This window comes from Emydura macquarii, unplaced genomic scaffold, assembly GCF_026122565.2.
Source record: "Emydura macquarii macquarii isolate MOO-44397 ecotype Brisbane River unplaced genomic scaffold, CSIRO-AGI_Emac_v2 contig_2825, whole genome shotgun sequence".
Classification (NCBI taxonomy): domain Eukaryota; kingdom Metazoa; phylum Chordata; order Testudines; family Chelidae; genus Emydura; species Emydura macquarii.
Window position 1 is genome coordinate 360,774 of NW_027132962.1, and position 17,628 is coordinate 378,401.

Sequence of the window (17,628 nt, forward strand, 5' to 3'; positions counted from 1 at the left end):
ATGCTAGACATAGCTCTTAGTACCATTCCACCATCTGTTAATCTAGTTAATGGTGACACCAGATGGACAGAATGATGCTGTATATTTCTCCAACAGCAGAAAACATCACAAGTGCATTTACCCAGAAGATATTTACTTGCTGAGAAATGCACCGATGCTTGCTTGTCAGATAAATTTCAATTGCATTTCAGCTATTATATGCAAGTCTTCCAACACTGCATAGTCTACTGTTAAGTTCCCAACTACTTCTTGTTGAATAAAAGAGTCTGCTTGTTTCACATATGAAGAAAAAGACATACCCGGTGGAAAAGATGAAATATAGTGTCTCCTCCATTTAGCTCTTGACTCAGCCATGACCAAGATAAAAGGCTGTTCACTTGCTGAATTTGCTTTATGGACTAAATGCAGAATCAGTAGAAGTGGTACATGAACTAACTGCATGGGAATTTCAACTTTTCACCTGACAGAGGGAGGCCTGATGGCTGAACTCAAACAAATAAAAATATAAATAAGCTAGGAGAAAGAAAGCATGGATTAGTCATCTGAGCAGGAGACCTGCAGCAAGGAACTTCTGAGTTGTTTGTACAGCATCTAAATGGGACCCCAATTTTTCACTGAGCCTCCTGAACACAACTGTTGTCAGTTAAGAAAATTTAGGTTTTCCCCTACATTTTGACTGAGACATGTGCGAAGCATTTTCCCCCCTACATAATATCAGTAGTCTTTTAGTGCTCTCTCTCTCTCTCATGTTTATTAAATATAGCATTATACTATTAGCATTGTAAACCGATACTTGTCACAATGTCACTTTTTCCAAAACTCAAGTTATCAAGCACGTACACGCACCCCCCCTGCATAGCACATCCCAAGAGCCTCATTACAAGGGAAAAGAGCTTAGTAATCAATAGGCAGCAATTATTAGTCAAACTATAGTGCAGTAATCCTGCTCCAAAACAAGTCATTGAGGTTTACAAGTGGAAAGATACAGAGGATCGGAGAAGGAAAGAATGAGTGGCACAGTAAGCCTATGCAATAGCCTTTTGCTTTGGAAAACTGGATTCCATTTTGACTTAGGAATACATAAGAATTCCTTTGGACTGAATTTTGATTACCTTAACCCAGCCTACTAGGGTATATATGTGCACATCAGGGAGAATGATACTCAGCACTTGTAAAGCACTGCATACATTTTACAATACTTTACTAGCTAGAGCTCACTACACCTCTCTACCAAATACAAAAGACAGTATCCTCATCTCCATTTCAAATACAAGATGACACACAAAGGGTCAACACTGCAGAAGAGGTAGACTTCCTGAACATTTACTTAAATAAAATTCTTTAAAATAAAAGCTTATGTGATTTGAGCAAAGCTGTGCAGGAAATCCACTGCAGAGTTAGGACTAAAATTCAAGAGCCTTTGTGCTTTAGACCCGCAAGCAGATCATGTAAATTTTCCAGCCCTGCAGTACCAACCCCCCAAACAGAGGTGCACAACTGAAACAGCCCAGTAATTGTAAGTTGGGGAGAGGAACGTTGGCAGAGGGGTCTGTGAAGACTTGTTAAAATCGAACTGCATTCGAGAGAGAGAGAGAGAGAGAGAGAGAGAGAGAGAGAGAGCGCACTAGAGAAACTCAAAAAGTTGGTCAGAAATTCTTTCCACAACCCAATATATCCCATTATCCACTATGGCCACAAAAATCTGTAGATTTGGGTGAGGAGAGTCCCATCCTGAGGCAGTGGGGCCAATACATCTCCTTTCCCCCCAGGCATGGGCAGGAGAGGAAGAACAGAAGAGCTGTCTCAGGACTCGAGGCATGGCATGGCACAGCAGGGGCAGTATATAATGAAGAGAACAAGCTTACCTTTCCTTGCTCTGGTTTCCACTATGTCCTAGTGACTGCAGGATTAAAGTGCTTTCCCCTGACCCTCAGGTGGTAGAAGTGCAACCCTCAAGTATCTACTTTCTGGCTGCAACCCACTGATTAAGGAGTCATATTTTATAGCATTAATCCGTCACTTTCATCAGCACCAAAGCCTACCCAAAAGTATGGCTGACAGACCAGCACAGCAGCCCTCTTACTTACTGATTTCTCTTGTAAACCTGTACCTCTTTGTAGCACCATCACAGAAATTATATGGGGGTGGGGGAGGAGAGAGCTCATAAGTCATCTTCTGGGAGATGAAACTCTGGCCTATGTTCAAAAAACCCCACAGAATCATTGTTCACTCATCAACCGTCTTGTTACTGTATGCTATGAAAACAGATCCAACTGGGTCTTTTATTTAGGACATTATAGCCGACAAATGGCAGGAGGATGGATTGATCTGGTGGTGTCCCCCTTACTGTACCTTTAAAAACTTGTATTTAGGATGTAGTGTGTGTATGACAAAAACAGCACTCTTTGAATGCAGGAAAAGACTTGAGAAGTCAGCCACTCACAAGAATCATATTCTACCTGACCGGTAAAAATAAACACTCAATTACTTTTAGCAAGAAAAATTATTGGAGATGATGCTAAAATGGACACCAAGTTCAAATACTCAGATCCAGACGTCAAACCTTCCTGGGCGTGGCTGAATCAAAGGGCTTGTCTAAATGAAAAGTTAATGCATGGCAATCTGGGGTCTAAAATCACTCGTCTGCCACACACTGTTCATGTGGACCCTGCTACCACACACAAAGTTCTTTAATGAACAGTGACCTACTGTGGTCTGAAACAAAAGTAGGTCAATGCATGCTAGGAAACATTCAGTGTACAGCAGCAGGGCCACATGGAGAGTATGCAGCAACCTGGAGCGGTGTAGACTTTACACCTCAGATTGCATGCAGTGTTTGTGTATACATACTTTGCTTGGCCAGCTCTCTCCCATCACTGAATTTATTAATTTAAATGATATTGTGAGAACAAGTTGTCATTACTGAAAACATTTTCATAACGTGACCTTCAATTGTATGTGCACAGAACTGCATAAACAAACAATTACCGCACCTGCACATATAAGTTGAGTAGTTAAATGTCTATCCAGTTCGTGAGGAAATGCAGTTATTGTGCTTGCAACCAACTGAGCATGTATAATCTGCAAGCAAAAGTCAGCCATCAGATTAAGATGACTGAAACTGTTGTCCTTTAAGCATTGCTATTTCTGTGCCACTTCAACAAGGTAATTAGTTCTAAAAGCAAGCAACTGAATCTATACAGATAGAGTTGGTGCATTCTGAAAGCAATACATCATCTAAAGAGATAAGAAAATCACTTCATTACTTACAAGTGAAAAGATGATGTGATTTAAAGAGTCATGCTTGAAACACACTAGCAGAATTCCTAGGATCCATCATCCACAATAAAATGCATTATTGAAGAGAGTTATTTGACAGCAGGCAAGATGAAATACTATTGCTCTTTAACAATGCCAAAAAAGGTTTGCATTTATACAGTACACAAGTGAAGTTTCTTTTCATACACACACTACTTCGTTTACATTAAAAGGTACTTTTCTGTCAAACAATGGAGGCATCATCCATCTTTCTACCAGTCTTTTACCTCAGTCTAGTCTGCCTGTCTCAGGTATCTCCTTCTGCATGTTTCAAAGGCCACATTAAGTTTAATATTGTCTGCCTGTCTCCTTCAAAGCACCTTCCTTTCCTCAATTTCCCAACTTTTGATCCTATTAGGAGTTGGGTTCACTATTCACTGAGAATTTCCCTTCTTTCTTGCTTATTATACACCAACAGGCTAATTTTTATGAATTGGTTATTCAAAATTGTTCAAAGCACACCTATATATTTATGGCTTTTCTGGGGTGATCCTCACTATGGCATTAAGGTGCCTAGCCAGCTTGGAGAATTTAGAGACAGAAGTTAAGTGACTCCCCAAAAGTCACACAGGAAATCTGTGTCAGAGCTAGGAACTGAACCCAGATCTCTCAAGTCCCAGTCCAGTGCCTTCACCAGAAGAATGCCCATCCTCTTGTTTATTTAAGAGTGCTTTTGACAGATGTTGGTTTAATGCCATCCACCACTTTGCTGATATAGTTCAGTATGCTCTTGAGGGCACCCTGGAAGGATGAGAGAAGACTTCCGTCTCCATGGTCCATTCAATCCTTGACATCTCTGGCTTGCCAGGACAGCAGTGCGAAGTGCACAAGTGAAACCCCGTCTCACAAGAACAAGAAATCCAAAATATATAGTTCCTCAGCCAAATCCTGGGATTAAACTATAGGAGCCCTTGTTCCAGTGAGCTGACAGTCATACATTTTAATGAAGTAGGTGGTAGGGTGAAGGATAGCAAGATCTGGTGGTCTGTCAATTTCAACTGTCTTTATGTTACCATGCATGGGTATAAAAATAAATAGTTAACATTTGGACTGAACTCCTCCTTTAATCTCATCCTCTTTGAAGGTGAGGAAGGAGAACATTGTGTGTGTGAGAAACCTAAAGAAAATGGGACACAGAGGAGAATGTGGATTATTGAGGTTAGGGTCAGACAGGCTCATAAGAAAGGATCTCCCATTTTGTCTCTCTTGCTTACACCCAATACTTATGTATCAACATAACTGATTAATAGAAGGGAAAATTTCACTCACCGTTATGTTGTTTATGTAAAGAACGTTATTTCACAGAAGCATTTTAGACTGAACAGAAATAGAAGAAAAATTCAAGCTGGTCCTGCTCACGGACAGAGCAACATTATTGTGCTGTTAATTATGGACTCTGCACTGTAGAAAATTCCCATTCCTCAGGTGTAGAGAAGTTTTACAATTACTCACTCAGGAAGCCTTAACTTGTACCCACTTGCACAGGCCCTTGTACAGCTGTTGTTAATTAGCGCCTTTAGGCTCAGGCAATATCTGAAAATCTCAGTTTGTGCCAAGGACATTAAGTCTGATTATTCAGAGCTAAATGAATCACTGCCAGGGCATTCTCAGATTTCAGAACCATTTATCAAAGAATATCCAAAGTGTTACTTGCCTAAAAGTTGTTAATTTAGTCTCTGTTTTAATACTGTATTTTATGGCTCTTTCACAACAATGGTGATTTGTGCTCCCATTGTGGAGCTGATTCTGCAGCAAATTAAGCTAATCTCAGAGCTGTACAAATCCCTGCTGATCTTATTAATCATACAAATAGGAAATAAGTAACTACTACAAACGCATGTTAGAACCTTCTGCATTAGAACCTAACTAGGCAAATGGTGTGAATGTTTGCCAAATTGAAAATCGGTACTCTTGTATTTGCACCCAAATTCCTCTCTCTCAATTCCTGTAGTATACTTAGGAGGGAAAGTTAGTCAAAAGCCGTATTAAAGGAAATCTTCTCCCCCTTTTCGCCATCATCAGGTTCTGGAGTAGACTGGGGAGCCAGTCCCATATTATGCACCTGTTGTAAGATGTTGACTCAACACACATGCCCAGGGAGGTACGTCAGCTGCTGTCAAACACTGGCCCATCTTTCAAAGACAAAATAAGGTTGATCTGCAGTATTCAAATGAAAGTGAGTTTGTGAAGAGGGTGTCACCACTTCTCAACTAAAACAGGAAAAAATTACATTTTTTCTTGTTACGAAAGGCCAAACTACCATTAAACTCAAATGTGTTCAAATTCAAATTCAAAAAGTGTTGAATGAAGCAAACATTCATTCTCTATTTATATATATTTTTAATAAACTTGCCTCTCCACTTTTCCAGCTGGAGATTTCATTTTCTGATGTGCCCTCTTTTCCCCCATATTCTTCAGAGTTCTCCCCCCTTTCTCTTCTCCACCCCAAACTACCCCTCTATCATTTCTAACTTGCCATTTCTCCCAACTCCTCCATCCTTTTGAAGGAGAGTGGTGGAGTCTGAAGTCAGACCATGGATGGTCCTCAGTCTTCCAATATCGTCAATAGTGTTTTGGAGGAAGAGCTGACAACAGCGGATTAGTGCTACTGAAAGAAAAAAAACCAACAAAAATTAAATGCAGTATTTCTCTGCTAAAGAATTTGAGCCCTTCGGAAAGAATTTGAGGAAACAGGATTTCATGTTTGAAGAAATGTGATTTCACTGTGAAAGTACCTGGTGATTTTTTTTTTTTTTAAATAGCAGACTTCTACATTTTCAAGGTTTACCTTTTAAAATTCCCCAATTTCACAAAATAGTTTAAAACTGTGTGCAGTATTCCAGGTGAACCGAAAGAACTCCAAGATCTTTAGTTTAAAAAATACATACATCCAGATGTTCAGACAGAAAAGCAGACTCATTATTTGTAAATTTTGTATTTATTATAACAAAAGTTATGACATGTTCATTTGTGCATTCTGCTTTAATATAACTCTGGGTATGTAAATGATCTACAGTAAATGAGCTCTATACAATCATGCTGGTTGTGGCAGCAATAAGGACACAAAAAATGTGTCTGTAAAAAGTAAGAGGAAGAAAATAACAGAGACCAGAAGAAAAACAGGCTTTTTTCTTTATGGTTTAAGAACCATCTAAATTTGTAGGTAAATTTTTACAGCCACTCAGTTCATCATGTATGACAACCATGGCTCAAAGAGTCACTTAAGAAAACAAGTCCGTTTTTCAGGTTGTGTCCTTATGCTAAGGCTACAAAACATTTTAAGCATCACTATACAACACTGATCTATTTACAGTAATTTCCCAATCAACTGTTCTCTCAGAGAAAATTAGTGAATCTCAGTGACTTAAGTCACCTGAAAGAGTAAAGCAACTCCTAAGAGTTAGTCTCCATATTCTACAAATGTCTATCATTTTCAAGACCAAAAAAGCCTTTTTCTTTCTCAAAGAAATACAGTATTACAATATTACTTAATCATTTAGCACTGGCATACTGCCTTGCTTTCAAACAAAAAAATGAGCCATTTAAAAAAAATTACATCATCATGTCTCTCTGCAATATATTAAACCTTTTTTTATTTTTTTTTACAACTTGATATGTTAGGGGAAAAGTTAACTAGTTTAAATCTTATTGGTAAATCATCTCTAGAAGAATGTCGGTGGATATTTAAACGAACAAACAGAAAGAGAAGCTGCAGTTATCTGTAGTGGCAGGGTAAGGAAAACAAAATGTAGTAAAACCCCGGCTGGAACGAGAGCCCTATGTGGGTCCTGCACTCAAGTCTTCTTGTTCGTTAGTTTATTTCTGAACAGTACACAGACTGGGTCATAGTGGTGTATCATAATAGTCTGGCAGCTGATCCATTGGATACTGCCGCTGCTGCTGCTGCTGTTGTTGTTCCTGGTGTTGTTTCATAATCTCCTTGACCTCTTCTTCAAGCTCTGGTGGGATGATGAACTGGTCATCTGGATCTGGCTGGGCTGGGGCTGCAAAGTAGCCCCCCGTTTTTCTGAGAGGTGCGTCAGTTGCTACTTCAATTAAGTTATGGCTCCTTTCCTGAGGAGCCACAGAACCATTGCCCCGTCGGCGCCCAATTGTACCAGTGGTGGAGTAATCTGCTTTCCTTGAAAGGCCAGTTTCATCCTCATTCGCACTAATGACGATGCCTTCATCGCTGGCTTCCACAGGCACTTGGAGCAGCTGCTTCTCCTTTGTTCGGCTGCAGTGGATGTCCACCTCGACTTCCACCCGGCTGCCATTAGTAAAGACACCCTCAATTGGCTCCTCATCATCACTGTCAAGGCCATTGTCAGAAAAGGCGCTGGAGAAGGTGGCGCTGGACAACTGCCTTTGGAAAGAATTGGACAGGCAGACTGGGTGAAGCATGCAGCGCTGTTCACTGGGGTATGCTGGGCTGTTTTCATTCATAGCTACCTGAGGGGGCTCATCAGAGGCTGTGGACCCCACCTCGCTGCTCATTTCCGAGGTGGAGATTTCGCTGCTAATCTCAGAGGCCATGCCGCTGCTGGATGACGGCATTCCCAAAGCATCCGTAGGTCTGTCTTTAATGACGACATTCACTGACTGGGGAAAGATGCCTGGGCTAGGAGGCGGGACTCCAGTAAGCTCACAGCAGCAAAAGCTGTCCTCCGTCACGTTGAGCTGAACCACCACAGCACTGATGCTGTCATTGTAGCCATAGCTCTGGGCCAACGTGCAAAGCTTCTTTGCAGCGGCCAGTGGTTCGGGCACATTTCTGACCTCTTCCACGGCCTCATCGATGGAGAGGCTGTCCCACAGGCCTTTGCTGCCGAGAATGAAGAACTCATCCTGTGGAGTCAAGGTAATGGACTGGACATGAGGGCGGGGCACAACACTTGGGTGAAGGAAGGTGTATCCCAAAATTCTTGTGGACTCTGTAACGCCATTTACTTTACCATCCTGAAATTTTAAAAAGATGACATGAAGTTGAGAATATACCAAGACAAAAATGCCTAGCATGTACATCTCTTAACACATTTTAGAAACGTCCATCTTCAAAACACCCTGTGTGGCAGCTAAACATCCCCTCCATTTCACAGATAAGGAGGCAGAGTGGTGAAGTTTTTTGGGGAAAAACAGATGATGTAGTCTCATCATATGGTGAGAACACTCTTTCCATTCTATTAGTATCTCTGGAGAACGTTAATCAGAAGCTAATGAAGTGAGACATTTTTAAGTCAGCAGGTCCAGATAATATGCATCCAAGAATTTTGAGCGCTGGCTCAGGTGTTCACTGGACTTTTAATGTTGATTTTCAATAAATCTTGGAGCAATGGGTAAGTTCCAGAAGACTGGAAGAAAGCTAATGTGCCTATTTTTAAAAAGGGTAAACAGAATGACCCGGGTAATTATAGGCCTGTCAGCCTGATGTCAATCCTGGGCAAGATAGTGGAGTGGCTGATATGGGATTCAATTAACAAATTAATTAAAAGAGGGTAATGCAAATAATGCAAAATCAACATGGTACACATTAAATGGATTAAAAATTAGCATGGTACACATTAAATGGATTAAAAACCGACTAGATGGTTGGACTGAAAATGGAAAATTGTCATCGCATGGGTGTTTTTCCAGAGGGGTCCCACAGGGATCAGTTCTTGGCCCTACACTATTTAACCTTTTTATCAATTACCTGGAAGGAAAGAAAATCATTACTGATAAATAAGGTAAAGATTTTGTCAGGGTTATTTTCAGTAAAAGTCACAGACAGGTTATGAACAAAAAATTCACAGAAGAAGGGGAGACGAGAGCCTGAGCTCTGGGACGGCGGCTTGGGACTCCAGGTCGCCCTGCTGCTCATGGCAGCTGAGAGCTGCGGGGCCCCCAGCTGGCTGACAGCTCCGTTCTCACCGCCCCAAGGTTGAAGCGGAAAAATGTCAGAGGTCTCTGAAATCATGGAATCTGTGACTTCCGTGACATAATCTTATCTGTACCAATAAAGTTTGCAGATGACACAAAAATTGTGGGGCGTGGTAAATAATGAAGACAAGTAATTGATTCAGAGAGATCTAGCTCGGTTGATAAACTGGGCGTAAGCAAAAAGTATGCTTTTTAATAAGGCTAAATGTAAATGTATACATCTAGGAACAAAGAATGTAGGCCAGACTTTCACGGTGGGGCATTCTATCCTGGGAAGCAGTGACTCTGAAAAAGATTTGGGGGTTGTGATAATCAGCTAAACATGAGCTCCCAATGTGAAGCTGTGGCCAAAAGAGCTAATGCAATCCAGGGATGAAGAACCAGGGGAATCTCAAGTAGGAGCAGAGAAGTTATTTTACCTCTAATATGTGGCACTTGTGTGACCACTGCTGAAATACAGAGTCCAGTTTGGGTGCCCACAATTCAAGAAGGTTACTGATAAACTGAAGAGGGTTCACAGAAGAACCACGAACATGATTAAAGAATTAGAAAACATGCCTTATAGTAACAGACACAAATACTTCAATCTATTTAGCTTAGCAAAGAGAAATGTAAGCAGTGACTTGATCATTTTTAAGTATCTTCATGGGGAACAAATACTTGATAATGGGCTCTTCAATCTATGACAATCCAGTGGCTAGCAGTTGAGCTAGACAAATTCAGACCGGAAATAAGGTGTACAATTTTGACAATGAGGGACAGCAAGGGCCATGGTAGATTCTTCATCACTGACAAGTTTTAAATCAAGATTGGATGTTTTTCTAAACTATATGCTCTAGGAATTATTGGGGGGGGGGGGGGAGGAAGGGCGGGAAGTCCTATGGCCTGAATTACGCAGGAGGACAGATGAGATCACAGTGATGCCTTCTGGCCTTGGAATCTATGAAGTGGCTTGCAAAAGGCTACACTGAGTCAGTGCAAGAGCTGGGATTAGAACTCAGCAGTTCATGGCTTCCTGTCTCATGCTAAGTCATTGAGATAGCATGTGAACTAAATACAAGTTACAGTTATGATGTCACATACACACATCCGTTATGAGGCACAAGGCTAACAAGTCTGTGTGTCTAGCACCCAAGAGGCTACTTGACAACTTAATGGTTCACAATGGAGCATATGACTGGGCAAATAAAAAGCTTAATGCTTCAGCTTGAGGCCTCTCCGGAAACGTTTCCATGGTATGTACAGCCACCACCTCACAGCAGCAGCTTGACTCCCATCGCACAAGGCTGGGCCTGGCTCCATGCTCCAGGCATCGCAACCTGGCTTGTGAGGTATCAACACCACTCAGGTTTTGTCCCATGGTCCTTCCGCAGTGAGAGCAGCTGTGGGCCTCTGAGTGGCACAAATTGGGTTGCAGAGCCTCCCACTTTGGAGGTCCTCTCAACCTGGGGGCCAGGGCAAACTGGGTCTTCCCCTGCCAATGGTACACATCGTACATTTGGGTGTGAGGTTCACTGCTCTGGCTAATAGACTCATGCAGCTACTGTCTTGTTAGCCAGTCCGATCTGTCCCTTCACACAAGATATTTTATCTTGTAGATGACACCCCACACATACGTCCACACTGTACAATTGCTGTGGGATCATTGTTATGGCTTCTCTCCTGCAGCTGTAAATTTATTATTTATCTCAGCTCAGCCCTTTGAAAAGTACAATTTAAAAATATTCTTTAAATGAAGCATGCAAGTCAAATACAGTCTGTGTTTTTCAGTCAGCTGAGCTATAGTGAAATGTTTTACATGCCCCAATTACTTATTACACTTTCTCTTAGATATGAGATTTCCCCAGGGGAGGAGGAGTAATATCTGAGAGGGAAAGCACCATTAAAAATGTGTATTTAAGAAATAAATTTATGTACTTTCAAATCCCAAGATTCTGGCTTGGTGAGAATCTGAACCGGCAGGATAAGGAGAGCAAGCATCTTAAGTGTTGTGTTTGGTTATCTGCCAGCCTTGTTTGGCATAACTGCAACCCTGCTAATTTAGAGCAGAACTGTGATGACAATGATTTATATTCATTTGGTCCAACTGATGCCAGCAATGGCCACTGCAGAACAAATAATCGAAGAAACATGAATGAAGACTAGGAAAAGGGAGCCCTTTAAAATGCCTCAGAACAGAAAAAACTTGTTGGCCTGTTAGGTTTCCATATTATAAATAAGCCTGACAGAATTGATAAGCCATCAAAGTGTGTGAAATCAGTGAGTGATTTTAAGATTGAGAGGAGGAATTCACTTCTCCTTTACAAAGGGACACACCAATAGCTCCTTGGTTATCTACAGTATATGATGGAGTGGCTCGCTTCAAGCATGTCACATTTTAAATTCTAATCACCCACAATCTTTGCTTGGCAGGATTAATAGATCTGTGCACGTACAGCAGTAGGCTAAGCATCAAATCCTTAGAGTAGGCATGTAACAGACTATTTTTAAATTTATTTTTTAAAAGGACAGGCTTCTCTTCTCTTTCTGCTTCTGACCAGTCCCTCATATGTATGTTTCTGTGTCAGCTGCCTGCCGGCTGGCTCTGTATCTTCCAAGGGAGGAGACTGGTTCTCTACTCTCTCTCAGCAGCTCACTCAACCTCCAATCTGTGGATGAGCACAGAATGGATTCCCTGTGCAGGAGCTGCAGTCTCTCTAGTACAGAGCTGCCTGCCAGAGCACAGTCCCATACCCACCACATGCAAGCTCATCAGACAGAAAAGGAGCCAGCTGTCAGCACCCTGGCTGGTCACATAGCAGGAAGGAGCAGAGTGAGTCTCTTATGGCAGAAAAGCCATCATATTTCAAGTTCTCTTTCTGCACCTTCCCATCCTGCACAAAGTGACTTGGATGGGCTCTTCATTTCTACTCCAGCCCAACAATTCCTCTTCCAGGTTAGTTTCCACATCTTCCTCTGTTTAACACCAGCATGCTCAGCCAGATGCCCTTGCAGATGAGTATCTCAGCAACAGCAATTGGACCATATGACACCAAACATACTGGAAAGGGAAGATGAAATTCCAGCACAACCACACCCCGGTCTTTAAGCTACAATTTATTATTTATATAAACAAGGAAATACGTTTGGTTTGTTGCTCAGAATTGTCTTCAGAGCAAGCTGCAGATTACAACGTTCCCTCCACCTGCACCTCAGTTCTCTTACCTCTGTGATAATGGCCTTATGCTGTTTAATCCTCTTTAGCTCTTCTTCACAACTCATCACATAAGACCTGGACAAAGGCAAAGGTTTTCCATTCCTACAAAGAACAGTTTGGCACTTCCCCACATTTGCTGAGGTTAATGTGAAGCATCCACCTGGGTCCATGGGATCGTGTTTTATATGGCAAAGGACAGCAGAGCCTCCAAGTTTCTGTCCAGCAGTTCCAAGTTTCCTGGAGAGTAAACAAAGCAATTATTTGCTGATTAACTGGAAAAGTTGCATTATGAGGTGAGAGAAGAGAGAGAGGGGAGCAGGGGACCACAGTTAAGCAATCCAAATCACAGGACAGAGACTCTCAAGGTTCGCTGGTGAAGAACAAGAGTCTCCAGTTCAGATTGTGACTCTTTATACCAAAGCAGCGAAGAAGTTACATACAACTCATGGGCAACATGTTATTAGAATGGAGACATACCTCCTCCATCGGATCCATTCTAAACAAAAGAAATCCTCATAATCCCAATGCCACTGAATTAACATACATTGTGCCTCCCAAGATGGTTATAGCATTTTACCATATGATCCCTGCAGCAAACCTCTAAGGAGGTTAGGAAATTAAAGCATTAGGAAGCCATTAAAAAAGTTAAGGTAGAACTGAAAAATATAATCATTTAGGAACATGAAGCTTTAGTTTCCAAAACTGCAATATATTTTTTTAAAGAGCTGGAGTCAATGTTTTATTGCTTACTGCCACTCAGTTTTAAGTATTTAACAGTTGCTTTTCTGCATTTTCAGACTACTAAAACACCACTGTGAAGTATCTAACCTGAAGAAACTAGAACACTAGCAGTTATCACCATTAAAAAAACAAAAACCAATACTTTCCAATTGTCACTGGATTCATAATCACTAATTCATAAACCTATTAGCACACAAAATGTAACACCTTATCAGATACATTTAATATTTTAAAATTATTTTAGAAGGCCCTGGTTAAAGTTCAGCGACAAAACCTGACAAGCATTCAAAGTATTGTCTTGCTCATATTAAAACAATTAATCTACTCTCTATGGCATTTTACAATTTAATTTCGGATTTCGTTTAATGATTTTTCCACCTCTCTCTGCATGGGCTTTTAGCCATATTAACCTTCTTTGCAGGAACTGAACAACTGAACTATAAAATGTTCGTAGCTTTTTTAGCTCTTTTGTTTTAACTAATGGCAGGACTTTAACATAGAACCCTGAGGTGATAATATTCAAATTAAGTTTTCCAAAGTCTAATAAACGTTAGCATTTTTTACGTCCGCAATGTTTGAGAAAGAGAAATATTATACTACTCAATAAATGGATTCATGCAACTAGAACCAATACTATTTCTGGATTCTATGAAATGTTGATTAGCTTATTCTTTGACACACACAAAGAAATACCTTTCTGCAGCAAGACTAAATTTCCCTGAAATTATACCAAAGGGATGGACAAGACCAACGATTAGATACTTTCCTTATCTAATACCTAGGATTCTAATCATACTGCAGGATTCATTTCGACATCAATCAAAGTGAGGCAGTATCCCAAGCAATGATAAAAATGGGGAGCCGCAATGTTACAGAAGCAAAGGGCACAGTTCCCCTTTTTTTCTTGTGTACAGATGATTCCATTTGACCCTATTGCTCCTACTTCCTGATGTAGGAAGTGATTGTCTGACAAATGTGGTGCAGACAAGCCCTTACAGACACAGGAAATATACAGTCCTGCAGTGCGGACTATGCGGGGAGGGGGGACACGACACAATGTGGACTAAAGTGTTGTACTGTAACTACTCTGTGTTGTCCTTGCTAGCACAAACTAAAAGGGGCTTAAGTTCATGTTAACACAGACCTTTAGCGCACACAGCAATTCACACCTCCATAGTCCACATTGTGAGGCTCTGTAGACAACCTATTTGCATGTCTTCCCCTCTGTTTCTCCACCTTTTCCTTCCCTTTTGTCTGATCCTCTTCATTCTCTTTCTTCATTCAACTCTATTGCCCACAGCACAGTCTCTTGTACTCTCAAGAACAGCATACACTGGTTTTCAAATAACCAAAAATGTCTACTACAGTCATACTTATAGCACCATCTCTTTATGCCTGGCTCAGAGAATTCTATTTTAGGGTTGAAAATAAGCAATTATTTAAACAGTTAGAATGCATATCCTCAACAATAAATGTTGACATTATGATCTGAACTGGAGCAGAAGGACGGGATGAAACACACCGAGCTTTATGAGTTGTAGGAGGGGAAAGTTTAAAGATGATCAATCTCAGAGAACAGAAGTCACATCACTGAACAATGAGACTTTTAAAAAAAATTAAGCACATCTCAGAAAAGAGAAACTATCCATTCCCTGGCCATGAACATTTTATGGATGTGTGAGTCAAAGGGTCACAATTAAAGCAGTTAAGAATGTTTGCTAGTTAGTTACTGCACAATCATTTAGAAAACAGTGAATAAAGTCAGAGCTCTGGGATGGAAGCAAGTATGCCAACTGATCAGCATATGGAGGAAAATGACAAAAATTAGAGATCTGGGGTTAACCTCTGCATAACGATGAAAGTATTGATCATGTATTCCTCTTCGCTCTTCGTTTTTTGTAGTTCTTCTGCCAAGATGTCACTCATTGTACATTGCAGAAGATAGGGCACTTCCACATTGCGATCACCATCGAAGACTCCATACAGCGCCTCCCTGTTGTCACAGAAATTATTGGCTGAAAGAGCCGCCACACATAGTCTAAGGAAAAAGGGAAAACCGGAAATGGGTTTTTATTAAGAAAGCATGTGTACCATAACACCATTGTAACACTCCCCAATTCTTTTCTCACTGTTCCAACCAGGAGTTGAAGCCTGAAGGCAGATCACATTAAAATAAGCATCAAACCTTTCACAAGTTATGCAGTTTCACTTCATATCCTGGTGGTGAGCAACATAAGAAGCATTCATGGTAGTGTTAAATTCCATGGTGTGTGTAGAGAGAGAGAGAGAGAGAGAGAGAGAGAGCGCAACAAAAGTTTAAACAAAGGCCCCAATGATTTTTCAACTTTTCTGGCATATAAAGTGCAGCCTTTATTTTGTGAATTTTAAAAAATAAGTAGAAAAAACCCCTGAGACAGCAACTGCAGTTTACTCTTATATTTATCTATGAAAACTGAGGACGGGAAGCAGTAAAGCAAATATCTCTCCATACTGCCTCTCCCCACCACCCAACACTCTTCTATCAAATTAAGGAAATGAGTGCCTTTAGGAATGGGAGGGTAGTCCAGACTATAAGATCTTTGCCCTTCTGTTGAGACTGCCAACAAGGGATTTGCTGTGACAAAAGGTGACGTGGATGCATGCCTGCTGACAGCGATCATAAGACCAACCAAACAGCTGTCAGACAGTAATATTCAATCTACAAATTCACAAAGAAGGATATGCTTCCACCTCCATTTCCACTAAGCTACTGAAGCTAAGGAGAAAGCCTTCTGATCCCTCAGGACCTGGTATAAACCATCCCATACATTGCTTTGCGCTCACTGACTAGCTTCTCAATGTTGTAGTGTTAAAAAACAAGCATGTATGTAGAGGGTCAGCAAATTCACTGTATGAGCAACTGCTGCACACAGAACCAGTACATCAGCTAAGCCTTGGTTGCTGGTCACAACTCAAACTAACTTCATGCATGTAATGGTTCTTTTCAAATCCTTATTTTACATGCTGCATTGTGTAAATGTGTAGGGAGGGGAGAGCTAGGGGAGAGCTATTACCAAAATGCTACGTTTATGGAAATAGGACATCAGTTTAAACTGTCTTTACCCCTATGACCGCTTTAGAAGTAGTCGTTATTTGATAATGCGATAACCATTTTAGTTTGTTGATACATTTAATATAGTGCTGAGAACAAGCTTGCTGGCACTTGACTCGAGTGTCTGAAAACCGCAACTGGAAGTGCAAAAAGATTTTTAGAAGTTATTCAGGGATCATTAAAGTAAGCTGCATCATATAACCAGCAGCATATAAGTTAATGTATCTGGTCCTGAGATATTATTTGTAAATGGTTGTGTTAGTCATTAAAAAAGGACCAGTCAATAGTTTTTGAATATGCAGTGTAGGCCACTCCTCTTCCAGCAGCATCCCTGATTTGCTTGGGACACATGTTTCAGTGAAAGATAAAGAGGCTTTTCAAAGAGCGGAGATGCATTTAAGCACTCGGGTCTTTTGCAAATACTGGCATCTTATATAGACAAAATGTGTCAGTTACGCTTGTATCTTAGCAACTCCTTTGACAAAGAAGAAATATGAGAGCCAGGCAGGGGCTCAGTTTACAAATATAAGTCATGCCATGGCCTCTGCTTTTGTGAGAAAAATGTCCCCAACTAACTTTCTCATAAGAAAAGAGCTTCTTTGTAGGATTTTTTTTTTTTTTTTAAATATAGAAGTGTTCCAGCAGCAGAGCATCTCTCTGCTGATACCAAACCAGGACTTACTTGTTCTTAACTCCTGAAGCTTCAGTATAACCATGACTCCACACTGCTGGGGCTCCTGAAGCATCGCCAGCTGAGGGCTGGTCAATCTTGAAACAACGAATGTTACTGCAATGAGAAGGGGAAAGAAAAAAGCCCAATGAATTGTTTAATATACTACAGAAATTTAGCTCTCAGTTTCAAGATAGTAATGACTTTAAGGCAGCTTTTATTGGCCCAATTCTAAAAATGAGATACCCCTGTTAGGAGAAATAATTAATCGGATGGATAGAATGTTATCCATCATAAGAAGAACAGGAAAAAAGCAAGTAATAAGCAGTTCCAGACATGTCTATTTCGTTCTTGTTTACCTTAACTTTCTATCTTTTCTTTTCTCAGATATTTGAAACTTATTCTTGGCTTTGCAAAAACACAAGCAGAATTTGTTACTAGTTTGAGAAGATGGAGAGGAGGCATGGGGAAAATCCTCTAACTTAATGCATTTCTTTTACCCATTTCCTTTCTGCATTCTATTTGTACTGTATTAAAAGGACAGCTCCCATAGCACCACCATAGCCAACTTTCCCTCCCTCAGCCCCCTCCCATGTTTTATCAGCCACAAGCTGATAGAGCAGTATTCTAAAATTGCTTATGAAAATGCCTAAAAGCTAACAGGAGGATACTCTCCCTTCCAAGTGCCTTCAG

General features: G+C 40.8%; 1 protein-coding gene across 1 annotated transcript in view; it reads right to left on the minus strand.

Moving 5' to 3' along the window:
* Nucleotides 1-6,281: 6,281 nt before the first annotated feature.
* The window catches only part of PHLPP1 (PH domain and leucine rich repeat protein phosphatase 1), a 206,999-nt gene continuing 195,652 nt past the window's right edge, over nucleotides 6,282-17,628 (minus strand). Inside the window, exons 14-17 of the mRNA XM_067567910.1 lie at nucleotides 16,948-17,052; nucleotides 15,018-15,212; nucleotides 12,442-12,670; nucleotides 6,282-8,277 (exon numbers count right to left, since the gene is read on the minus strand). Coding sequence (XP_067424011.1) covers nucleotides 7,162-8,277; nucleotides 12,442-12,670; nucleotides 15,018-15,212; nucleotides 16,948-17,052 — 1,645 coding nt within the window. The 3' untranslated portion in view covers nucleotides 6,282-7,161. The remainder of the gene's footprint in view (nucleotides 8,278-12,441; nucleotides 12,671-15,017; nucleotides 15,213-16,947; nucleotides 17,053-17,628) is intronic.